The 27,380-nt window shown below is 41.1% G+C and overlaps 2 protein-coding genes across 2 annotated transcripts; both read right to left on the reverse strand.

Moving 5' to 3' along the window:
* Positions 1–4,075: 4,075 nt before the first annotated feature.
* On the reverse strand, positions 4,076–27,380 carry LOC113054025 (mucin-5AC-like). The gene is made up of 5 exons (XM_026219296.1): positions 27,093–27,380; positions 11,930–12,578; positions 11,489–11,570; positions 6,862–7,058; positions 4,076–6,672 (listed from the first exon to the last, which is right to left on the reverse strand). The coding sequence occupies exons 2-5, from the start codon at positions 12,474–12,476 to the stop codon at positions 4,076–4,078; spliced, it is 3,423 nt and encodes a 1,140-aa protein (XP_026075081.1). The 5' UTR covers positions 12,477–12,578; positions 27,093–27,380.
* LOC113054033 (uncharacterized protein K02A2.6-like) lies at positions 12,532–19,339 on the reverse strand. The gene is made up of 2 exons (XM_026219309.1): positions 16,939–19,339; positions 12,532–12,578 (listed from the first exon to the last, which is right to left on the reverse strand). Exons 1-2 carry the CDS (start codon positions 19,337–19,339, stop codon positions 12,532–12,534), a joined length of 2,448 nt encoding a protein of 815 aa, XP_026075094.1.

The following is a 27,380-nucleotide window of genomic DNA, read 5'->3' on the forward strand; positions in this document are numbered from 1 at the left end:
CTCAGTGCATTCCTTGTGAAGTTCACTCAAATTTTTGAATACATTTTGCTTGACAATCCTCATAAGGCTGTGGTTCTCTCGTTGGTTGTGCATCTTTTTCTTCCACACTTTTTCCTTCCACTCAACTTTCTGTTAACATGTTTGGATACAACACTCTGCTTCTTTAGCAATGAATGTTTGTGGCTTACCCTCCGGTGTCAATGTCTTCTGAGCACCTGTCAGATCAGCACTCTTCTCCATGATTGTGTAACCTAGTGAACCAAACTGAGAGTCCATTTTTAAATGCTCAGGAAACATTTGCAGGTGTTTTGACTTGATTAGCTGATTGACATGTCACCATATTCAAATTTTTAGATAGTGAATTTTGGGTTTTTGTTAAATGTGAGCCAAAAGAACCAAATACTTAAACTGCATCAGTCTGTGTGCACTGAATTGATTTAATACACGTTTCACATTTTGAGTTGAATTACTGAAACAAATGAACTTTTCCATGACATTTTAATTTATTGAGATGCACCTGTATATATAAAAAGACAAATATAGTAATACATTAAAGAATCTAAACAAAATAAAATGTAAATTAAATAATTATTAAATTCCATTAATATAGGACATTTTTAAAGCATAGATTATACATAAATATACATCACAAAAAAGTGTGGATGACCTAAACTTGAAAAAAAGTTATTTATTTTCTCAACATACCCCATCTGCCACATATGATTTTAAAACAGCATAAATTAAAGTTCAGACAAATGACCTGAAACAGATATATTTCAAAACAGAGACAAGGAGATAAACTGATTCTAAATCAAGAATAAGTTGTCCTTTGGCTAATTCTCCTCCAGATGTTTTTTGATGTAAAATGACTATTTTTGAGGGCAGGTGGGTGAAACAAAAAAGGAAGTAGAGATGAGATGAGATGAGATTCCATACTAAGAGGAGGGGAAAAAGATTCCCTGGCACACCAAAAACAAATTAATATTCAGGGAGGATTTTGAATTTTTGTGTTGAGTTTGTGTTTATGCTTTAATGCATGATGATGACAACAGGCATTTCTTGAAACCAGTTAACCAACTCCTTGAGATACCATGCAACCTTGTTGTGCTGGGCTTTCAGGGTGGGGTCCTGATGTTGAGTTTAGGGGCATGAAATGCTTTAGTAAAAAGGGATCATAGACAATGAGCACTGACTGTCATTTAATCAAAAATACATCTGGAATAAACACCATTTCAGTAGATATCTGTTCAAAATCAAAAACCAAAGGAGCACTCAGATGAGAACAGACCATCAAGCCACTCAAAATAAAAAAAACCAAACAGGAACAGACAGCTTTGCAATAATGTTTAATGGAATTCGGGGAAAAACGATTGATTGTGAATCATTAATTTCAACAACCCTGGATCATGTCTGGATTATTAGCAAAATTAAATTCTTAATTGGTTACATATGTACTTCCAATTCTTGTAGAAATGTCCCAGTACTCACAGTACACTGACCTGTGAGCATCATCTTAAGATTTACAATTGCAGGAAAACACTTCAATTTTCATTAACAGAAATGTTTAGTCTGTTCCGAAGTCCAAAGTTTACAACTGTAAATGAAAGAATCCAGATAAATCTGAGCCTAGTACTTTAAAACACTTAAGATACGTGCCAATGAGAATCAATGTTATCCTTCACCAAAATAGGCAGCAGTAGCTCAAATCTAACAAAAGACAACCAAAAATTAAGTATGACTTGCCATCTAACAATCATTCACCTCCCTATGTCAAACACTGTGAGAGTGAAAAGATTCTGGAGAATATTTAACCTGTATTTAATGCTAAAACAGTTAGTGCTGGAGCAATTTTTAAAAGAGAAAGCTGGAGTACATTTTAAAAGCCAGTAAAGCTACTTTTACAGTGCAGGAAAACTGATGTGTGTACAAACATTAAGGTAAGACAGGGATCTTAACAAATCAAATAAAAAAAGAAGAAAAAAGTATAAAACAAATTACATTTGATTGGTAAAAACAGTAGGATAAATACAAAGGTAGTTAGAGTCCACTAAGTGTGTTTATTTTTTTGCATTTTTGTCCTTTCATTAAAGGACATCAACTTAACTTAGTCTAACATTGCAGGTTCAGGGGTTCCATGAAACACAGTGTTATTTAAAAAGTACATTCTAATAGGAAAAATGAGAATAGCTCACTGTACATACAGAAATTTAAAGCCCATACAATCATAACCAATCACCAGTGGTAATAGAAGAAAAGTAGAGCAGTTTCAGACCAAAGAACTATTATCCCTCACCTGATGGCTCTTTCTTTCTTTGCCACCTTCTATTACGTCGTTTATTCATTTCTTTGCTTTATTAATCCCACATTTGGAAGAAACGAAGGACCAGGGGTGGAAGCGTGGAGTTTGGGGGTAGACAAGGTAGATTCCAAAAGAGGGACTTTATACATTACCTGCCAGAAAGTTATCAGTCTTATCACATCATAGCAGAGTAGTAATAGGTTGCCTGGACTGTCTTAGAATCGTCCCCGTTGTTGGGGTGATAGGTGCAATAGGGGACTCAGGATCCATTTCCTCCATCGCACCTGGGTCTGTCTTACTGCACAGCATGTAGTGCTCGTTAAACCCAGCATCCCTCTCTGTGGGCTCGCTGATAGGCAATAAATCCACTGGGGCAGCCCAAGAAGTCATCACTGTTAGGCGGTAGCTGCTGGCAGGGTGAGTTCCTTGATGAAAGAAGGATCCTTGGCCTCTTCTGGGAAGCTGCTCTTCATTTTCCAGGCTAAAATGCCTGGACTCTTTCCACAGCTTTCAGCCATAGAGTGGGCATTGGAGATGGATGCGGAGCAGTCATAACCATAGGAGGCCACAGAAGTTGGCTGACTGAGGAGTAATCACCATCTTCCTCTCCAATCTGTTCAGGAGCCTCCTCATCTTCCTCCAGGGCAAGTGGAGGTTGTGGGGGACTTGTGGCATTGTCATCACCGCAACTTCGGGGTCATTGATTTGCATCTCACCCTCTGTATCACTGGCTTTCATCCACAGGAGGTTGATGGTGATGATGGTACAGAGGCTGGTGCTGTTGCGGCATCACCCAGTACTTCATCAGCTGGCAGTGTTTCTGCCTCTTCCTCTTCCCATCACCTCTCTCAAGGTGAATACCTAGGTCCTGCTCCATGTCTTGTATGCATGGCAGGGACTGGCGTCTGCTGCTTGTCTGATCGGGATTCTACACCTGAGCTGCTGTCCATAATCTACAAGCTCTTCAGGTGTGCTTGGTCTCACTGCTGCTAATGGGCAGCCACTGTTCCACTGAGGGTGCTGGACTGTAACATTCCAGTGGGCAGAGGAGCAAGATACCCGACTCCCAATAAGACAGAGATACAGGTCTCCTCTTGGATGTCAGGTTGAGGTTCAAAGGTCTGAATCAGGGGTGACTTGTGTCCAGAAAAGCCTCAGATGGGGATTTGGGTGGTGTATCTGGTTCAGATGAGAATGTGGGTATTGTGTCAAGGTCGGCTGGGAATTTGGCTAGTGTGTCTGGATCTTGAACTCTTGAATCTGGACAGGGGGAAAGAAGGCTGGGCACAGGGATCAGAGAATTGATTGGAATTACTCCATGCTGTCTGTCAAAGGCATAAGATGTTGCTTGAGCAGTGTGAACCCATACTGTTTGAGAATTAGATCACTCTCATCTCTGTAATCATCATCATCTTCGTCTTCATTACCATCATCTCTTATGAACCCCAGTCCACTCTCAGCCATGACTCTTCGTACCATCTCCACATCTTCATCTGCTTCCTCTAAGTCTTTCTGTTGTTTGAGATGTTCATCATCATGCTCTAAGCCAGACCATGTTTTCCTTCAAATGCTCTTCTTCCTATCCTCTTCCTCTCTTCACTACCAAATGACTGGATTCCAGAGGCCCTGTGAATGGCTGTTCCCTATATGCCTCAGTTATGATGAAGTCATCTGTTATCTTAGCACTGCAGCTGTCTTCAGCATTAAAAGGAGATGTCGCTTTTGAGTCATGTTTATTACTGTTGTACATTTCATTCTGATTGCATCGTACCCCAGTCAGAGCTGGCAAAATCTTCCACCCCTTTTTAGAGTAAACTTCTTTCTCTGTTTGGGCACAGGTTCCTTTATGCCAATCTTTTTAATGCTTCTACTTCCTCCTCTTTCTCTTCCTCCTCCTCCTCTCATCATTGTCTTCATTAATTTCTTCTTCAGCTTTCTCCACTGCCTCTTTCTTGTTCTTTTCAAGGGGGAGACAGGAGCTGCATTTCTGATGTGATCCCCACTAGTGGAGCCCATCAGATTAAAGTCTTCTATCACATTCTCTGCAGCAGAGGGCATCTGTATATCATCCTGATCTTTTTCATCATCCTGTTCACTTTCTTCATTAGGCTCTCTTTCCATATCCTGCTCCTGGTTCTCTATGGTTACAGAGCTGGAGTACAGTGTAGAGCTCTGTGCCCATGGCTCAGATAGACCCTCCATGCTCCGGAAGGGAACTGAACTTGGGAGCTCAACTGGCATGGATGGTGAGCTGGTGGGAGAGGATGGTGGGGACAGTACTGTTGTGCCCAGGGGAGACACAGCAGGCACTGGCACCTCCAGACTGACCAAGTCTACTTCAGCATCCAGCTGAGACATTACATTGTCATCTTTATAAGTGTCCATGCTCTGCGGGACATCCTGGGGATAGACAAGCTCTGCCTCATCAGAAGTAGGAGAAATAACAGGTGTAAATGTGTCTTCGGGTTCGTCTTCAAAGGCTGGAGGAATGACAGGTGAAGTTGTTTCTACAGGTGCCTCATAAGAGGTAGGGGGAATGATGGATGTAGTTACATCCTCAGGTGTTTCTTCAGAAGGAATGGGAGGTGAAGCAGTTTCTTCTCGTGCCTCATAAGAGGTATGAGGAATGACAGATGTAGTTACATCCTCAGGTGTTTCTTCAGAAGGAATGGCAGGTGAAACAGTTTCTTCTCGTGCCTCATAAGAGGTAGGGGGAATGATGGATGTAGTTACATCCTCAGGTGTTTCTTCAGAAGGAATGACAGGTGAAACAGTTTCTTCTCGTGCCTCATAAGAGTTAGGAAACATAACAGATGTAGTTACATCCTCAGGTGTTTCTTCAGAAGGAATGGGAGATGAAGCAGTTTCTTCTCGTGCCTCACAAGAGGTAGGAGGAATGACAGATGTAGTTACATCCTCAGGTGTTTCTTCAGAAGGAATGGAAGGTGAAACCGTTTCTTCTCGTGCCTCATAAGAGGTAGGAGGAATGATGGATGTAGTTACATCCTCAGGTGTTTCTTCAGAAGGAATGACAGGTGAAACAGTTTCTTCTCGGGCCTCATAAGAGTTAGGAAACATAACAGATGTAGTTACATCCTCAGGTGTTTCTTCAGAAGGAATGGGAGGTGAAGCAGTTTCTTCTCGTGCCTCACAAGAGGTAGGAGGAATGACAGATGTAGTTACATCCTCAGGTGTTTCTTCAGAAGGAATGGAAGGTGAAACTGTTTCTTCTCGTGCCTCACAAGAGGTAGGAGGAATGACAGATGTAGTTACATCCTCATGTGTTTCTTCAGAAGGAATGGAAGGTGAAACCGTTTTTTCTCGTGCCTCATAAGAGGTAGGAGGAATGACAGATGTAGTTACATCCTCAGGTGTTTCTTCAGAAGGAATGGGAGGTGAAACAGTTTCTTCTCGTGCCTCATAAGACGTAGGAGCAATGACAGATGTAGTTACATCCTCAGGTGTTTCTTCAGAAGGAATGGAAGGTGAAACCGTTTCTTCTCGTGCCTCATAAGAGATAGGAGCAATGACAGATGTAGTTACATCCTCAGGTATTTCTTCAGAAGGAGTGACAGGTGAAACAGTTTCCTCTCGTACCTCAACAGAGGTAGGTGGAATGGCAGACACAGTTCTGTCTTCAGATGTTTCTTCAGGATTGAAATGTGTAACAGAGTCTTCAGGTGATCCCTCAGAGACATGAAGCATGACAGGTGTAACTTTGTCTTCAGGTGCTTTCGTAGTGCTAGGGGCAATGACAGCTTTGGCCATTTCTTTTGAATCCTCTTTAGAGTCCTCAGAGGAAGCAGGAATTGGAGTTGTAAATGAGTCTTCTAATTTCACCTCAGAGGCAGCAGGATTGACCTGGGTAAACAAGTCCTCAGGTGCCTCTTCAGTGGCAACAGGAACAAAAGATGTGTCTAAGTCTTCAGGTGCTGCCTCAGAGGTCACCATAGAAACAACAGCACCAGCTGCAGTAGTGGCTGAAACCATAGCGGGTACCATGTCCTTTTTCTCACCCTCCATGGCTGCTGTGTCTGCAGGCTGGGAGGCTTTTGGGCCACCCTTCAATGGCTTTGGAGTGCTACTGCCAACTGACTTCTTTGGGCTGCTTGTTTTAGTGCTTGGCTTGCTGCCTGTGGTCTTGGGGCTTGCGTTGACCTCCTTGGAAGGCATTGCTTTGCTCTCCTTGGGTTTACTAGTCTTAACATCTGCCACCTTACTGGAGGTGGTGGGTTTTTTGGAGGCTGATTCTGCCTTGGCAGTGGAGGCTGACTTAGGGGTGTCAGGTTTGGTGGTCTTAGTTGGTGCTGGCCGGGTAAGCGGAGAAGAAGTGGTCTTCTTGGCTGCTGGAGCAGATGACTGCTTACTGACATCTAATGAAAAGAGAACATATAATTCCAACTCAGTATAACAGCTTCTTTTATGAAAATAAAATACAATTAAAAAAGAAAAATATAAATATTTACCATATTTTAAATATCAGTATTCACGTACTACAACACAATATTAGTGTTAAAATTGTTACAAATAAACTGTACGCATGTGTTTCATGAGATACCCACCTTTCTTGATAGGTGTTGTGGTCTTAGGAGGGGGAGTGCGGCCAGCAGGGGGAGCTGTGGTTTTAGCAGGTGAGGGTTTAGCAGTGGTAGATGGTGTCTTGGGTGTACCAGTAGTTGGCCTGGATACGGTTGTAGATGTCTTGCTGGCAGTTGTCGGTGTCCCAGACTTCGGGGCAGCAGGAGCTGAGCCAACAGACCTGCACATAGCAGATGTGACAAGAAATTGAAAAATCAATACAGAGGAAGACTGCGTCAAATCCTAATAACATGTATGTTGAGATTTTAAAAAATTTTCAGGTCTGGCTGCTCCTAGCTTGCACAACTCTCTGGTAGGAGACTTCCGTTGAGCTTTCATGTCTAGCTAGGACAAGGACCTCATGCATTTAAAAAGCAGCTGGAAAAAAGATCACATAGAAAAGTTCTAGTGTGTCTGAGTTAAAACTGCACTCTCCACTTCTTTTGACCTTTCAGTTTTTGGTGATAGGTCATGTATCCCATTTAAAGCAGTGACTTGTGAGTCAAAGCTTTGATTAGTCACAGCACAGACAGGTAGCTCAAGAAACAACATGGAGTTATGTTAAAACTAGCAAAAACATTATTTTAAAGAAATCACCCTCTCTCAGCTATATACCCATAATTCCTCTGTGCTGTCCTGGGGTGCCTGACTCTGTGGTTATACATGTTCTACCCTGACGGGGTCTAGTATCGGTCCACTCTGGTCTAGAATGAGCTCAGCTTAGCACACGGCAGTGACTCGTCAGTATATGTCCAGGTAAAGTCTGAGTAAGATAACCTAGATCCTCTTGGCTTGGCAGGAGCTTCTGATTTCCTGTGCACGCTCCACCGCATGTGTCTCTCCTGTTCTAAATAAAGTGCTGACGAGCACGAGGCAGGGTGCGTATCAGTGTAGAAGACACAGTGAGCACCATTTAAATCTTTCATTGTGTTGAGTAAAAATAACCATGCAAATCCCACTGAGGCAAACCGCATGAATCTTGCTAAAACACATGCTCCATAAGCTCCACATTTTGTCTAGGCAAAGTCCACACGAGATGGGCAGGGGTGAAAATCTACAAAAATTGTGGTGTCCTATATATCAGGTGAGAGAGCAAGCAACTGCGCAAAAGAGAGAGAGATCCAGCAGTGGAGGTCCTGAAACAAAGAGGCCGAGTCTATAAACAAATAAACTCAACAGAGAATACTACACAAATAAATGCAGTGGTGTGTTGTAGCTTCACGACCTAGTTTCGCTTTATAAAAACACCTACTTAAGCACACAATTTGGATTAGAACATTAGTCTTTAAGCTAACTTGATAATCAAACTTGCTTATAGTTCATAAAGAAGCTGTCTGACTGAAGCCTTTGCAGTTCTTTTTTTAACCACATATCCAAATGTAACATTAAAAGTTGTCCAATATACATAATATATATTCCATATTATATTGTCAGCAATATAAAATATAAATCATTATCGTAAAATAGGATGAGCTATTGCCACAAAATATTTACCCGGGATCTTTATGCTTTTTCTCGTCAACACATCATCTATTGCCATGTTTAATGACATGATTTTACCATATTTTAATGTAAAAAAAAAAATCAGCACTATGAAGAAGCAAAGTAATGAATTGACAGATTATTGGAAAAAATCTAGATTTTTTATTGTTTCTAGTATTTAGATTTGCATTATAATTAAACTTTAAATAAGGAAAGCATGCTATTAGATGATGAGAAGAGAATGATAGCAATAGAGAAAGAGAGAGCGGGTTCTATATTCATCTTAATCTCAAACAAAGAACCAACAGAAATAATATATCGTGACATGAGCGAGCACAGAGAGATTAGCACGCGGGAGAGAGCATCTTTAGCATTCAGTGAAGGCGTATAATGCCATAAAAAATCCAAAAAGGCCAGGAGTTATAGAACTTGTGCACTATATTATTTGCTACATTATTATTATTTTTTATGGTACATTAGTAGAACAATGGTGGTACATTATAGGTCTTTTAAAGAATGTAACCGCCTTTGTCATGCTAATGACAAATCTGAATGTTTTGCAGAATAAAGAAAGTGATATGGTCAAAGTGATTCATTTTTTGAGTGAACTATTCCTCTAATAGAAAAAACAAACAAAGCATCAACCAAAAGCCATAGTTCAATAAGCCAAGCATTTTTCTGTTAGAGCTCTGCCAGGGTCGGGGAAAATATAATGCACATTAAAACCCTAAAATGCACTGTAGCTTAAAAACAATCCAAACACATTTATACATGTGCATTTGCTTTAAGTGCTTCAAGCTAACGGCATGCCATTCAAACATTTTTTATATAGCTCTTTAAAGTTTTGTGAGCAATGGAGAAGCCTGTTGCCTGATTGTCTAATAAACACATTTTAACTTGCCATTACATTTATGATTGGCAAAATTTCCCCTGAAGCCACAGCAACAGTGAGGAAAAAGACCTCCTCCTGAGCCAGTGACTGATGAGATATTAATAAAGCACTCTGGCCTGAAGGGACTCTTTAACCTCAATAACGAGGTTCATGTCCCTTCAAGATGAATCCTAATGCATTGGTAAAGCTGTGATTTAGGAGCATTTGATCAAACTGTATGTACCTGCTGGCACTCACCTGTGTGGAAATTTGCTGTGTTAGCTTCATATAGCCCAACAGTCATTCATCTGAATAATATTTGATTTACTTTACCTCAACATCAGAGATTAAACATGTTTAATGTGCAGTGATTTTTTTGGCTGGCAGTGTCAAATCAGTCAAACAGTCAAAGATGCCTGTATACAAAAACTCTTGACTAATTGGACAATACATAGACCTGCACCCATTTTGTGTCTTTTATATTGTACTGTGAAAAATATCAAAAATAAATATCCAGAAAGGATTTATATATTATAAACAAATTTAAATAGACAATGCCATTTTATTGGAGATTCTACTTGAAAAACCTCCCATGAAATAAAGTCATAGAAAAAAAGTGCACACACGCTTTTAAGCTATTTAAAAGCTAAGGGAAGCAAGGAAAAAAAGGGGATTCCCCCATGGCAATACTGGTATTACCAGTGTTGTCACACGTCAATTGACCTCACCATCACAACCCTAGTCTGAAGTACAGCCATGTTAAACTTGAGCCTATAAAAATAAAAATGCAGAAATCTGACAAGCGAAAAACTCATGAAGCGCTGCAGCAAAATCAGAATCACTGAAGTGTTATAAAGCATCCATCGAGTTGGCTGTTGGGAAACACGCAAGCACCATTTGGAGATTAGATGCAACGTCTGCAATAAAACCTCTCTCTGGAGGACTGAACTCTACCATGACCTAATGAACGAGAGAAAGTGGGACAAAGAGATACAGAAAGAGAGCAACTCATTTATGAGAAATAATGGTTTAGCGGTGGCTGCTGGATGTGCCCTTTCCCGACCATCCCATAATTCTTACATCAGTATGACATAATCATTGTCAGGGAAAAGCTCATTCATTAAGGTTTCCCTAAGAATTCAATTAATCAAAATGATTCATGTTTTTTGGCCAGTTCTGTCATGTCCGCACTACTCTAATGAAGCTAGTATCCAAAGTAGGACTCACACACATATATAATATCATTTTTGCCATTCCATTTGGTGCCACAAGTAGCGACTTCAATAGATTTAAATTAAATTTGAGGTGGCAAACATGCACCATTAATGCTACATGTATGTTTTATTCATTCAAAATCCAGTAGGTTAAACAGATGCAGAATTCCCTTCAGTACAACTTCTACTGCTCTAGACAGGACACACACATGGTTGGATGCTTATATGCACACTACACTCTTCACATGCACACAAATGTGAAGAAAAAATACGCCACACCCAAAACTGAGTTATATATTACTGGACTGTGAAACAAATGTTAATTTAATATTAAGATATTGATAATTAAGACAACTGTTTTGTTATGCTGCTCAACTGTACACAAAGTAGCATTTAATATTTGTCAGATCGAAGATACCAAGTGGGTCAAAATAACTAGCAAAATACAAACACATGTCTGTACTGGAAGAAACATACTGTATTTTTAAGAGAAGCTAAAGGAAAGAAGGTAATCAATGTCAGTCAAAATCTCAAGAGATAAGCAAAAATGTATGGTAGTGGGACTAAATATTATAAATGAACACAAAAAATGTTCCCCTACCCTCACATAACATCATGAGTCAGAGCTCCTTTGCAGGCCTCATAATGTCCCTCATCGCCTCCATAAACAAGCAACAAAAAAGTCCTTCACTCTTCATGGCTGATTGCAGGCAACTCAAATCAGCTCCTGTGAGAGTCTTAAACTCACTGGGGAAAGTGTAAACTTCCTCTTCACATTTCTTTTATAATCAGGAATTTTAGGACTGTGCCAGTTCATTTTCCAGCAAATGAAATGCTTTCCCTTTCAGACTTAGAATTCATGCCTAATGCTTTAAGTATTTAGCGAATGAGGAGTATGGACTGCAACGTGAGGCTGCATAAGCAATGCATTAAGGACATTGGAAAAGAATGAGCTACTGAAATGGCCCACATTGCAGAATTCTCCTTAATTTACCCAGTCTATGAGCTTCTGTTTGTGACATTCCCACCCTATGAGATGCTCACCTGGTTGTTTTGGCGACAGGAGAGCCAGTGATGCTGGTCTTAGTGGTGGATGCAGTAGCGGGTCTTGCAGCTGGAGCTGGAGCTGGAGTGAAGGATGATGTAAAGGGTTTTTAAGAGAATTAAAACAAGAGGACAAGTACAGACAGTTTATTTGAAATTTTTATAATATGCTACATCAGACATTCTCTCCTGAAAATGCAACTTAAATATAACCTATATCAGGGGTCTCCAACCCTTCTGCTGGAGAGCTACTATCCTGCAGAGTTCAGCTCCACCCCCAATCGAACACACATTAAAAATACAAGCGTGCTGGAAAAGGGTTTGAAGTCTAAAGGAGTTGGAGACCCTGGCCTACACTGAACTAATGCTGGGGGACACTTACTGAATCTGGCTGGGAACCACTGCTGTAATCAATAAGCTCAGATGATACTTTTGACTTACCTGTAGTTTTTGGTTTAGACTTCAGACCATTAGCTGGTGGAGCAGGGGCTTTCTTTATGGGCTGTGCTGCCCCTGTCGTCTTCACACCACTGGCTGGAGCACTGGCAGGTCTTGCCGTCCCCACAGGCTTTTTCTCAGTCACCTTGTTTGGGGTCTTGGTTGTGGGTGCAGAAGTAGAGCTGACTGGTTTTTTAGTGGCAGCAGTGGTTGAGGTTTTCTTCTCCAGGCCTGCTGTGGTGGTCTTTTTGGGGACGCCATTAGCTTGTGACTTCTGTGCCCCATTTATCAGATGGCTTTGGCCAGTGGTGGGACGGGAGCCTGTTGTAGATGTCTTGGTTCCAGAGGTGGGTGTCTTTGTTTTGGCAGGAGCCTTTGTCTTGGCTTTGGGATCCCCAGACTTGTTGGTTGCTTCTTTTTGCTGTGGTTCACCTTCTGTTTGCGCTGCAGGCAAAGTCTGGTCCTGAGCTTCGCCCCCTGGCACCACTTCGACCGCAGGACCTGTGTTTAATGCTTCCATTGTTGCTGTGTCAACACCATCTGGTTTCATCTTGTCCTAGTCCTGGAGGTCCGTCTCAACAAAAGAGAAATCAGGAACCTAGGACTCAGTCCACTAGTTGAAGTCTACAGCTATCAGATGGCTGTGGTTTACCTGAAAACAAGAGCAATAAGAGTTGTAGTTTGAGCCGAGACTTCAGACAACAAGTATGAACAAGAGAGAAGTCTGCAGACCTAAGAGAACGATCAGATAAAGAATCAGGTCTGGTAAAACTGCAAATGCTAAAAGAATGTTAAAGAACGAGATTAGGAATGAAGTCAAGAGCGTGCTGTGCAGAGGGAAAACAACAGCTGATTCAGAGCTCAGATCTGTTTAAACTGTAACCAAAATGAATTAAAGCCACATAAGAAGTAGTTGCCAGCTATTAGGAATGATGGTTGGTATAAGATTACAGCTGTCATTAATACAGCTTTACAGATTCAAATGCAGCTTTACACTTGAAAAGACATCTATCATAAGATTATTTTGGTACTATGTAAAAAATTCTCGGGGTTTTCAAAACCCTTTGGGGGAATTTCTAATTGCTAACTACTAGCAAAGAAGCCATGCCAGATGCATTACCCACAATGCTTTACTGAAGCAGATGTTGTTTGCATGATTTAAGCAAAGTTCATACAGTGGAAGAGGCCAAAGAGAGGAAGTGGCTTGGCTCAAGAAAGCATGAGAAAAAACAAAACAATGGACTATGTCAACAAACACTGAAAATGCTCACTCATAAAGTGGACGTCAGTGTCACAGGACACATCGTCCACATTATAATCCAGAGCTGCAGAATCTCCCTGATTCTTTCTGAGGTCGACATTAATTCCTCCAGCCCTATGACTTATTCTGCCCATTACAAAACCCTAACACAGATGATATTTTGTCTTAGAGATCAATCTATGGTTATTGGTTAGTGATAGGAATTGTGCAATTGAGAACATTAACAATGACCACATTGACTTGCAAATAACTGTTACCATGGTGAATGAACAATAGAATTTGTGCCAAATGGGGGAACTCTAGACATTTAGGCTTTTTTCAGACCTGCAGATCATTTGCTCCATTCCTAAACAGAGACTTCAATTGTTACTATTTGTTTAATTGTAATTGTTTTTATATAACCCATCCCTATTATAAATTATGATACAGCTTGGGCCGTCAGTCTTTCGGGTGAGATTGCTTTCTCACCACAACTTGACCAGTCATTTTCAGTCAGGCTGAGACACCATATTCAGGTAATAGGGGCTGATTATTTTGATGAGGATTCAAGTACAGTTTTCATGTTTTTATGTGCCTAAATGAATCAAAACTAAGGGAGAAAATGTGCCAATGTCTGAAACAAACAAGCCCAATGTGATTACGCTCTTAGAGAAGGAAGAATCTGAGCCACAATCTGGGAAACACTACCTGTTAAGTTTTATATTATGCAGTCATAAGATTTAATTATATGGTCAGATTGAAGTTAGTGATGAAGACTACCAAAGATTTTAGTCTTTTAGGCAAACACAACCTCATGCAACATCACTTCCACTTCAGAGACCTCGAGGGCTATTTTCCCTTATGGAAGACAACTCCTCTAGAAATACAGGCTTTGTAGAATCCGCTTTACCCCTCCTGACTCTTTTTATTTCTTCTGCGATTGATCCTGTTTAGAATGATAGATGAGAATCAGTCTGTGAGAATGTCAGGAGACAGACAGCTGATGAGATTATAAGGGTAGAACAGCCTTGTTCCGAGAAGGAAACACACACACCGTCACACGGCATTATGACCTTAATGATACAACTGAGGGTTATGGACTGCTTCCTCTGTATGTATACAACAGTGACCCAAGGGGGTCAGAAGCCTATGCTGTAAATCTTATTCTGGAGGGGAGATCAGACCTCTGCTGACTTCTGATGAGCTCTATTCTACAGAGTGGCTGATGTCAACAGGCAAGTATGAAACAAAGAATATGAAAATTAAATAAAGTTTGAGGCAAGTGGACGGGGCAAAACAACCTTATTTTATTTTCACTTAAATCATGTTTCTTTTATTATCCCTCTGTAACGCTTGTTTTTATTGAAAAACAGACAGTTCCTGCAACCTCTGGATCACAATTGTGGCTAATTGAGGTCATCTAATATAACATGTCAATATTTCCATGTTTGTGTTTGAAACCCACCAGTTTTGTCATTACAGCAGAAATGCCAAAAATGTCTAAAATAAAACTACTACTTATATATATATATATATATATATATATATATATATATATATATATATATATATATACACACACACACATACACATACATGCGTACGTAAACACACACGTTTATATAGCCTTAGTGAGCACAAGAAACCACAAAAGGTGTAGGTGTAGACCTTACAAACATAAGACATAACATAACATAAGACCCATCATACTTACAAACCCTCTTAATGGCACTCCGTCACTCTCAGGGACAGAATGATAATGCCTCATCCAATTATTGTAACCAATCCCAGTGCAGGAGCCTCATGTCCTGAAGGGATGACTCTGCGAAGCGCTCATCCTCCAAAGACCCACATATGATGTAAACAAACACTGCAGACATGCTGCACACCTTCTAGAAGCAGTATTTTGGCAAGTCTCCAGCCCATTGCATCAGTCTTTAAATTGTCCCGTCACAGAACCCCAGATCACCCTGTGTTAATTGGGTCATTGTAGCAGTAAAATGCACTTTGGCCCCCTTATCCGAAGTGCAAGCTCAACACGGCCTTGTGCATGCATAAATGCATATCTAAGTGCTGCATTTTGCCTTAAAAAGTCCCCCGTGTGCAAAGCATGCTTCTAACCACAGTGGCACAGCAGGGGCTAACAGGCTAATGCCATCTTAGCTTTATCCAGTTGAGGCAAAACTGACATGTCTAATGAATGGAGAACAAGAAAACAAACTGCACAATCTCAATGGCTCACAATAAGAAATAGCTTTTTCCCTACAAAGTGCGATCAATGGAGAGACTGTGCCTGGAGGAAGTGCAAATTTGCACACCACAGAGATGCTGCATGAAACTCATGGCTCATCCCAGGCCGTTTGCATACACAAGGGAAGCTGTTGTTGGCCTCTGATTTGGCGTTTGGTCAGAGCACTGACTAATCAGCGGTAATTTGTCACAGTTTAGGCTCTCACATATTATGTCTGTCTTGCCAATACCCCATTATGCCTCCTCAGAGATAATGCACAATCAAAAAAATATTAAATATGTCTGACATATGCATAATTTTAACTCATTTTTTTATTTTTTATTCTGTAATGAAATGAAATTTTAAATGTGCTTCAAATACATAAATCTTACATTCTGACCTAAATATATTGAGTGCAGCATCTTTATACACCCTTCCAAACCCCCCTTTTGTTTGTACCCTCCGGAGGTTGCAGAAGTTTCCCTCCACCCCCATCTCTCGCTCTAAAACAAGGGAACACTGGATCTATTGAGAGATGACCACTGTTTCATTCTATTCTATTATATAAATAGAATGGACGGTTAACGCCAATATAGTTGCGTACACTTAACTTTATTAAACATAACAAACCGGTCAGCACTATCAGCTGCAAGACAACATAACATGACTGGTGTCACTCACTCTACAGTCCGTGCTGCTACAATAAACATCCCAACATCCTTTCTCTTTTTTTTTTCTAGTTATCTTACAACTTGAAAGACAATCTGTTTTGAACAACTTCAAGGAATGCAATTTAGAACATATATACATTCTTATAACTTTTGTATTATGAAAATTACACAACATAAAATTTCTAATGTCTTAACATTGTCTTTGCATTATCCTACTGAAATTGCAATGTTTTTTTTTTTTTTTTTCTACATATTCCCTTACATTAATAAAAGTCTTATACCAAAATAAAGTGCTATCTTTATCCTCTTTTCTCAGTTTTTTTTTTTTTCCTCTTCTCTCTCACATATTAATACAAGCTGTAACTGTAAGCAAACACATACTAAATCCCCTGGATATAGAGATAAGCGTTAGTAGATTACTGTACATAATCTTTAAGGTAGTAAGGTCTAATCACTTTTCTTCCAGACTTTGTAATAGTCACCCCTGGACTGTCTGTGCTAAGTTTTGAGCCTGTCACACAGTCCCTGTTCACCTCTGCGGGTTGACAAGTCTTTGTTTTTTCTACTTCTGTGGCTTTGTCCTTTCTGAGGTGTCGGCGATTTCTCCTCAAAATGTTTCCTGAGTCGAGCTGGACGTCATAAGACCTGCAGTCCACAGATTTCATTACTGTCGCTTTTCTCCATGTTTTGTTATGCTCCTCAGGTTGCACACGGACTCTGTCTCCTTGTTTAAGCGGATCAAGATCTTTTGCATGTCTGTTATAACATGCAGCCTGACGGTTCCTGTTTTCAATCAGTCCTTGTCGGGTGTGTATTATCTTTGGTTGTAGCAGGTTGTCATGCATAGGCATTAGAGTTCTGGTTCTCCTACTGAACAATCGCTGTGCTGGGCTTGCTTTGATCCCTTGCGATGGTGTGTTTCTGTGATCAAGCATGGCGATGTATGGATCCTTTCCATCAGCTTTTGCTTTTTTCAACAGCCGTTTTGCAGTCTTTACAGCTGATTCTGCCATCCCATTGCTTTGTGGGTAGGCCGGGGAAGATGTCTTGTGTTTAAACTCCCACTGTCTACTGAACCTTTTAAAATCTTCTGACACGTATTGTGGGCCGTTATCCGAGATAACCATGTCTGGGATACCGTGTCTTGCGAAGTGGGATTTCAGCTTACGGATAATAGTGGTGGATCTTGTGTCAGGTAAGTAGTCCAGTTCCCAAAAGTTAGAGAGGTAATCAACAGTGATCAGGTAGTTTCTATTGTCTAAAGTGAATATATCTGTTCCTACCTTAGACCATGGGTTACTTGGTAGTTCGTGAGACCACAGAGTCTCCTTCTGCTGTTTTACATCCATAGATCTGCAGATGTCACATTTTTCTATGAATGTCTTTATCTGATCATTCATCCCGAGCCAATAAACACATTCCCTTGCCCTTCTTAGGCATCCCTCAATGCCCAGATGTGAGGAGTGAATGCGCTTGACAATATCACTTCTGAGTGCATCGGGGATTACTACTCTCTCCCCTCTAAAGACAATTCCACTCTGTGAACTGAGTTCCTCTTGAAAAGAGTAGTAATGTGCAATGTCACTGGGCAAGTCCTTTTTGTTCAATGGCCAACCTTCTTGGATGTATCTGATCAGAGTCTGTAGCTTTCTGTCCTTACTTGTTTCCTCTCTGACGGCCTGGAGTCTTTCTTCTGCTATGTTGACATGCTGGACCATGTTTATACTTTCAATCTCCACTTCTACTGAACTCTCTGATGCATGTTCAGGTAAGTATGAGCGGCTCAGTGTGTCAGCTAGCAACATGTCCTTCCCTGGGATGTACTTAACTTCAATGTCATAACGCTGTAGTCGCAGTAACATCCTTTGCAGGCGTTTTGGGGTGTTCAACAAGGGTTTTCTTACTATGTTTTCCAGTGGCTTATGGTCTGAGTGTACAGTTACTTTGCGCCCATACGTATACTGATGGAATTTTTCCATACCAAAAACGATGGCCAGACATTCTTTTTCTATCTGGGCATACCCTCTCTCTGTCTGAGTCAATGCCCGGCTTCCATAAGCAACTGGTGCCCCCTCTTGAAGTAGAGCAGCCCCTAACCCAGTCTCTGACGCATCGCACTGAAGTGTCAGTGGCTCATCTGGGTTGTAATATTTGAGAATTGGAGCTTTGGTGATAACATCTTTGAGCCGTGCAAATGCTTCCTCATGAGCATCTGACCATTCCCAAATACTGTCCTTATGTGTTAGCTGCCTCAGTATCTCACAGCCATCTGACAGGTGATCACAGAATTTTGAGAGATAGTTTACCATGCCCAGGAGCCTCTGGACACCCTTGACATCTACTGGACGTGGCATGTCTCTGACCGCTCGTGCCTTTTCAGGATCCACTCTGAGCCCGTCTGCAGTAAGCAAATGTCCAATGTATGGAACCTCACTCTTTCGCAGTTGAAACTTCTCTGCATTCAGTTTAATATTCTTTTCTCTGCATCTGTTCAACAGTCGTCTCAGTTTGTTGTCATGGTCTTGGTTTGCTTGTTCTAATGTCTCACCCTCTCCTGTGATGAGAATGTCATCAGCTATGACATAAATACCTCGCAATCCTTCCAGAGCTTGGTTGAGTTTTCTTTGAAACACCTCTGGTGCTGGGCTGATTCCCATTGGCATCCTCAGCCATCTGTATCTGCCGTAAGGTGTTGCAAATGTTGTCATGTAGCTTGATTCATCATTCAGGGTCACATGCCAAAATCCATTTTTGACATCACATACTGAGAAGACTTTTGCCCTTGACAAATCTGGCAGTATTTCGTCTATTGTCGGCAGTGGAAAGTGGCATCTTTTCAGAGCTCTGTTAAGTGGTCTTGGATCTATGCATATTCTAAGTTTTCCAGATGGCTTTTTAACAATAACAAGACTGCTGATCCACTCTGTGCTACAGTCAACTAGTGTGATGATACCTCTTTGTTGAAGATCACTCAGCTCTGCTTTAAGTGGCGCCATCATTGCCACAGGGACCCTCCTCTTTGGTAGTTTCACAGGTGTTACTGTAGGATCTGCTTCTATCTTATACACACCCTCCAGACATCCATCTCCCTGGAACACATCAGCATATTCATTTCTGATATCATGCATGTTCCACATTTCCTGTTTCCCAGTCTCTTTAGTGACAATGCTATCCACAGCCATGATGTTTTCATATTGCACTTTTACCAGATTCATGGCTTGTACTGCTCTGCTGCCCAGTAGTGGCACTGCAGACCCCTCATCTACAACCATAAATTCTAATCGGTACAATTTCTTGTTTCTGGGATTTCTCAGTTTAACTTTGCATTTCCCTATTGGTTGTAATGTGCTTTTATTGTACATCACCAGCACTTGCTCAGTTTTTTCTATTGGTGTGGCTGGATTTAACAGGTTGACAGGTATAATGTTACAGCTAGCTCCACAATCTAACTGAAACTTTATCTGTTCTTGTCCCAGGAGCATGGCAGCAAAGAGTTTTGAGGGCGGTCTCTGTTTCTCCTTCGTCACAGTGTTTACTGTCTCTGCTGTTACGCACAAGATGTCTTCATAACTGTCCTCATCTGACTCAGTAATTGTATGCACTGTTTTTTCTTTCTGCATTTTTGTTCTGCACATTGTGGCAAAATGATTATCTTTTTCACACTTTTTGCACTTTTTTCCATATGCAGGACATTTCAGTTTGTTTCTTTCATGCGTTTTCCCGCAAAATTTGCAGTTCACGGTGCTCGTGTGTTTCTCTTTTCTCACAGCATGTTTTACAGCATGTACTTCCTCTGTCACTCGTCCTTCAATCGTTCTGTTGTTTTCCCGCGACAGCTGGGTTGCCCTGCAGATTTGCACACATTTTTCCAAAGTCAAATCTTGCTCCCTTAACAGTCTCTCTCTCAAAACAGAGCTGGAAATGCCGCACACAATCCTATCGCGGATCAGAGAGTCTTTGATCTGACCGAAATTGCACGTGCTAGCGAGCATTCTTAAGTCTGTTACATATTTGTCGATATTCTCATCAGAGCCCTGATTTCTGACAAAAAAACGGTACCTTTCAACTGTCTCGTTCACTTTTGGATTGCAGTGGTCATCTAGTGCATTTATTAATCTGCTTACTGTGCGATCTGGTGACGAGGTGGGTATCAGGGTCTCACACAACTCTCTTCCAGTGTCCCCGATGATATAACTGAAAACTTTCAGTTTCACGGCTTCGTCAGCGTCCGCGAGAGTAAGATCCATATACAGCGTGAACTCTTCTTTCCACAATCTCCATGATTTTGCTAGATTAGATGAGTCCAGGCAAAGTGCCTGTGGCGGTCTAAGTCCCAACGCGTTCTCCATCCGCGCTGCTCGTGAACTCCCCGCTCGTTCTTCCATACTCAGCCTGTGACTTTCGTTGTGTCTAATCTCTGTGCTTTTACTTTTCTCACAGCACCGCTGCCACCATGTTTCATTCTATTCTATTATATAAATAGAATGGACGGTTAACGCCAATATAGTTGCGTACACTTAACTTTATTAAACATAACAAACCGGTCAGCACTATCAGCTGCAAGACAACATAACATGACTGGTGTCACTCACTCTACAGTCCGTGCTGCTACAATAAACATCCCAACAACCACCACCTCAAAGGGCCACCGGGATTCCCAGTTTGCTGGTTGAGGAAGAAACACACTACTGTGTTGCTCTGAAGAGTAAAAGGTCAACAAGTTTGAGAGAGAAACAGGCAATCAAATTTAAATTCAAGCACCTGATTCTGAACCCTAAGAATAAAGATAGAATAAACTTTACCTCAGGTCCATAAGCTAACAGAATCCATTAAAAACCACAGCAGTGAGTAACCGAATACAACTATACATTGATTTGCAGGGCATATAAGTGGTGAATGTCAAATGCATTTCAACAGTGGACGGAGTCTTAAACACATCTGTGTGTTCATACTGGTCCCCTATACCGATCACATGACCCTCTGAACGGCCCATTATACAGCACACACACGCCGAGATGAAGTCGGACGGCCCGAGGAGCATTCCATGAAACAAGTCACCAAAGAAGGGATTGTTGGGGTGGCAGCCCTTGCGGAGGAGTGAAAAGAGGATAGACACACACGGAGGCACATGACAGGACCGCTGCTGTCCAAGATGACAAAAGCCACTTTACTGCCCCCACTGTCGAGATTGCAATCATGGCCAGCACATTCCCAAAACACCCTTGGCCAAAGGTCTGGAAGCTGCTCTATCCAACTCACAAAAACAAAGTGTTTGTAAGGGACACATGCAGAACGAGTAAGTAAAGGTATTGACGTTAGACTGTAAGAAACCATTCTGAGACCATTACCCTTAGGAGGATGATTGAAACAAAACCAGTGGTGAACTGAGACAAAACTAGCTGTGATAGAAGAATTGTTTTCTGCCTGAGGCACCAACAGCATGTGTGGCAGATGCCTGGACAGCATCCAGAGGTGACAAGGAGGTAATCCTTGTACTGTAAGGAAGATTCACATAAGTTTTCTGAAACATATGCTACTCCAGGGAGTGAGACACTTGACAGCTCTCTGGGATGCAAAAGATAAGTGACCTACACAAGAACGCTTAGAGGCCACTTGCACTGGATGCGTACTTGTGTTCTGCCTTATAGTGACTGAAAAAGCTATTGCACTTTCATGCGAAAAGTTTGCCTTCCCCAATTAAAATTTGTGTTCACTCACAAAAATGTTGCCTTCCCCCCAAAAAACATTGAGCTCTCTTGCAATGTTATTGCTTTCTCCTAAGAAACTTTGCCCTCTTTTGCAAAACATTTGCCCTCCCCAATAAAACTTTGAAGTTGGCTCACAAAATTTTTGCCTTTCTGCAAGTACCTTTGCATTCCCTCGCAAAACTTTTTCACTGTCTTCCAAAATTTTCGCCTTCCCCCAAGAAACTTTGTTCACTCACAAAAATGTTGCCTTGCCCCAAGAAACTTTGCACTATCTTGCAAAATATTTGCCTTCTCTCAATAAAATGTCACATTTGCTCCAAAAACCTTTTCCTTTTCCCAGGAAATTTTCAGTTTGCTCATAATACTTCATCTTTCCTCCAATCACTTTGCATTTACTCAAAACAATTATACACTCTCTTGTAAAACATTCGCCTTTCTGAAGTTTTTTGTCTGTAATGAATGACTAGGTCTGGTCCAGCACACCTGTCTGTTACTATTAAGTTCTTCTGAAGATCTTTATAAGCTGGTTCAAGTGTGTTTGATCAGAGCTTGATCTGAACTTTGAAGAAAGATAGATCTCCAGGAGCAGAAGTGGGAATAGAGGTTTGTGAATACAATAGCACATCCAGTGTAAACGGCCCCTAAAACGACACCATAATTTACTTAAATGCAGTTAAGCAGTGTCAGAGTAGGGTTACATGACTGAAGGAACTGATTCCAGCACCTCTGTTCACTCATTGAACAGCAGCAGGAAACATCACAACCAGCGGCAGCCCAACACGGTCCCCTGGGGACGAGGAGATTAACACATGACAGAGCTCGTTAACTCAGGACAAAGCATGATGCTAATCCTGCGCAATCCTCCGACGGACACCCACAGAACAGGACGCACACAGGACATGGGCTAGATACGGGCACCAGCCAGCATGCTATGCCACCTGGCCAAGAGAGTAAGAGGAGAAATGGTGAGACCAGATGAGAGAAGATGGATATTGATCATTGAGAGAAAGTGCAGGGGTCACAGCACAGACGGGAGAGTTGAGCAGTGCATTAGCAAAGCATGTGGGCACACTGATATTGGTAGGTTTTGGGTGTAAAGGGGCCTTTTTAACTAATTTGTAATTCAAGGAGCTACTTGATTCTACTATCTACTGGGAGCCCCAAAAAGCAAGAAAAAATAAATAAAAAAGTTACATAGGAGTTGATAAAAACCAGCTGGTGGGGTTCAGTCAATGACATCTGATAGTCTGTGTTTGCTTGTGACAGCATGGACATAAATGTCATCTGCAGCAGACAAGAAACATGCCCTTCACGAACATGAGGAAGTGACACACACACACACACACACAGACTGCACAGGAATTGACTGTACCTATAAGAGGATTATCCTTCTGCTCACAGCTGACCATCACCTTCTAAATGGACTCTGAGCCTCTGTTCTGACTCAACAGAAAATGTCATAACGTGCCTGTTGGCGAAGCGCGGATCTACATAAGGCTGTTTAACTAATATACAACCAAACATTGATATTAGCTATGGTTGAGGATCTAGACTAGGGCTTCACAATTAACCGAATTTCTAATTGCGATAACATTTATGGATGCCACAGTTATGTAATCGTTCAAAGCGGCAATTAATCATTTAAAGTCCACTTATGTTATTCTGTGAGCATAAGATACTTTCTTTTTCATTTCTATGTTATCTTAAGGGTTTTTCTATTGTTTTAATTTTAGTACTAGTGTAACATTATAATACCATTCATATTTTTTACTTTGTTATATATATTTTAAAGAAGAAACCAATCCTAACAAAACTATTGAAAAGCACTAAAAGTTTTTTCAGTTAAGAGTTTTTTATCTAGTTTATTTTCATCTAAATATCCGGCATGCAGTTGCATCAAACGATGGTGTAAACATCATTCAATGTAAATTGGGATAATCATCATTAATAAATCGCAATTTCAAGGGAATAATCAACCATTTAGATTTGTGTCATAATCGTGCAGTCCTAATCTAGACTGGTAATCTAAGGCTTGGTTTGCACTCCTGCAGAAGTGATTTCCCTTCTACTGCTGTGGCTTTGAGTGAAAGTATTCAACCCCCAGGTGCTCAAAACAGACTGTCACTGTGTTGAAATACTGTAAGCTGCTTTAGATGAAGAGTCTACTTAATAATAATTTCCCAGAGTGCATTTATATTTCTCAGAGGTTGGACTTTCAGAGTATTTCATGTCTCAAATTTTCAAAATTCATCATTTCTGAAATACTGTAAGAATTATAGAGGCAAAAATATGGACAGAAGTTATATTGAAGTTATATATATATGAAATATGAGAAATATTTAGGTTCCTGGCGAGTGAATCTGAGTTTGAGACATTGAGATCCCTTCTGAAATTTGAAACAAGTGAGATTACTGTGCTATTTTTGTCTACACTATTATTTATTTTAAAGACCCATTGACTTACTTTGAAGGAAAGGATCTGGGCCAGGTCCAAAATGGCCAGAATGATACAATGACTTTGGATGGCCAATAAGCAACCATCAAAACATTCTAGCAAGCATATAACACCACATTCAAAACCACACAGCAACTGCATAGCTACGCAGTACGCACAGTGTTTTTCATCAGAAAATTGGATTTATTTTTACTTCCATTGGGAGTTTGGATGCCTCAAAAATTGCTGACAAACTGCAGATTTTATGAACACCTTGAAGTTGATGCTTAGAGAAAATATGAAGGTTGGAGTTGTTAACTGCATCAAGACACCAAATTTTTCAGGACAGATTCTTTTAATATGGAATTGAGACACTAGAGGGATTTTTACAGCATGTGCACTTTAACCTTAATAAACCAGCAGATCAATATCCATCCAATCCATCAGTAAACCGCAGAACCCAAATGCAATCTGTGATCCCCTCACAGACACCATTCACTGAGTGACATCTGCCAATACTGGAACAAAGGATACTCAACCAGAATGCAAATGCTGTTCCAAACTGAAATTAACTCAGCAAGAGTGCTACAACTGCACAGCAGTCGTGTTTACAGAAAGCAGAAGTGTAACCACAAAACACACTCCAAAAAAAGAACTCGGAACGCAACAATCCCTTCAAATGACCACAACTGCAACACAATATCCCATCCTGACAGAGCCAACTGTCCACTGCGACAACTGCTCAGCCTCTAGGGAGCTATCTTTACTGGACGAGGGAGCGCTTCAATATGAGAGACTTATCAGAAAATGACAGATGACACAAGGAAACCACTGTAATTCATCTTGGGACAACAACGAGTGTTCACAACACTTTTAAAAGTGAAGGTTCAAAATGTTGTTTTTAGCGATGCAACAGAAGAAGTGTCAAGAATCTAAAGCAACTTTTTTTCACTATAAATAACTTTTTGTCCAATGAAAAGGTGCCATGGATGACAAAGGTTTATCACAGAACCATTGATGCCAATAGAGAACCATTATTTCAGTGAGCATGCAAATGTTAGTAGGACAAATAATGCAAAGTCACATTCACTTATGTCACTTCAGATAATCATAAATAAGACTTTCTGATGTCATTTGCTGTAATTTCTTCTCTAGCGAGTCCCACCCCCATTCCTCATACAGTCACTACCCATCATGCCATGACACATTTGTAATTGCTGGCAATGCCTTCCTTCAAGAGCCTCATCCCTGTGGGCTGGAGTTAGACAGCCACAGCATTGTCTCAAGATATGACAGAACAATGAAAGTCAAAAATAGATCTGATTTAATTAGAGAGATTTGTTTGCTTTGTTTAGCAGTGACTCGCATATTCACAATTTATATACACCAACAGCTTAAAACAGTCTGTATTACTCTCTCTCCCTCTCTCTCTATATATAACGAATATTTAATTATTCCCATAATAATACATAATATCCCAAACAAAAGCAGAAGAGACAGATCTGATGAAGCCTCTCTGGAGCGGTGAGATGGTGGCTGCAGGGGGTTGAGGCATCCGTCTTAAACCTTTTGTTTGGCCAGAAGAGAGAAGGGAACTATGGAGCAAGACAATAGGATGAACTGACTTCCAAAGCCAAGATTTAGCAGAAGCTAAACCAAGCCGCACCTGCTGCGAAACGCATCGGTTTGACTCCAGTCGCACATGCAGGGAGCAGAGCCAAGAAACCACCCTGTTGATTTCTATTGTCCCTAAACCACCAGAAGAAACTACCTACAAAATTAAAACTTATCAATATGACCCCATAGGCCCTTTGAATAGAGTTCAGCCGGGATCCTCTCTAAGTACATTACTAAAAATCCGGTCAGATTAATTGCCCTTGTCACTCTTTTTTTTTATGTGTGGAGAAACATCAATAATTCACAGTAGACCACTGAATGATATCGAACTGCTGGTCTGTTTCTCCCAGATATGGACAGATGAACTGCACCAAAGGGCGTATATTCTGGCAGGTTGGGTCGTTTAATTAATTCCTGCGGTATCATTATAAGGTCTGATACACATCTAATGTGGTTAACACACACACACAACAGACAATTGTATATTTAAATAGTTTTTATATAGATATAGAATGAGTAGTGGACTGTATTTGATTTAGCTTTTTATCATTGGTTAATTTTCCAATCCAGTACAATATACGCCTAGCGAACAATAGCCCGGGTCAGTCCTGAATGGCCCGAGTGGGTGTGTGTATATGACGGGGCCGGGCGGGTGAGTGTGTTGAATGTGGGGTGTCCGGGCGTGTGGAGGAGGCGCAGAACAAAAGACTCGAGTGAATGCACTAGCGGGAAGTTTCACTGCTGGGAAACACACACAAAACACAACATGAGGAAAACCGGTATTCCCATTCCTTCTCTTTCATATGTCAGCGCATTGAACGACTGCCCGTGTTTAAAATCGGTCTCCGTTACGAGTGGGTTTGCAGTCACCGCCCAAACATCCACCATTGAAACGGACTCAAAGGATGAACAAGGCAACACGGATTAAAAGGAGACAAAGTGCCGGTTAACAAGCAGTGAAAACGCCAAACTAACTAAACCGGTTGCGTGTGCTAGATTAACGCGTATAAATCAAACCGGTGTGAAACCTGATCGCTTCAGGGGCATTTCCATCTGATGATCTCATTTGTACTTCTATTATAATGACCGGTGTGAACGAGAACTTAATCATTTACATATCAATGCATGCAGTCGTGAATCACGCTGTTGAATGAAAAACATTTCTTAAACTGACTCTTAATGTTTTAGTTTAGTTAGTTGTGACAGTGAAAAAACGCTTTTAAATGTATCGTTGACTATTTTAGGATTGACACGCAGATAATCTTACCAAATCTATAGCGCTTTTCCTCCAGCAACGCCCAGTCGGTACTCGCGTCTCCTCCCGGTTTATGCCGGTAAGCACTGTGGATCGAGAAAAACCGGCAACGTTTGTTGAGATGAAAGCAGGTAGACTGGAGCTCTGACGGGGAATGTTTTAGAGCAGACTGACCGTCTACCGGCGAGTAAAGAGATGCGTGTCTCCTGGCAGCAGAGAATGAAACGGCGCTCGGCGATCCGCGCACGCACGCGCACACACACACACGGACGAGCGAGAGTGAGCACTGAAAAGGATGAA

Source organism: Carassius auratus, chromosome 3 (assembly GCF_003368295.1).
Source record: "Carassius auratus strain Wakin chromosome 3, ASM336829v1, whole genome shotgun sequence".
Lineage (NCBI taxonomy): Eukaryota > Metazoa > Chordata > Actinopteri > Cypriniformes > Cyprinidae > Carassius > Carassius auratus.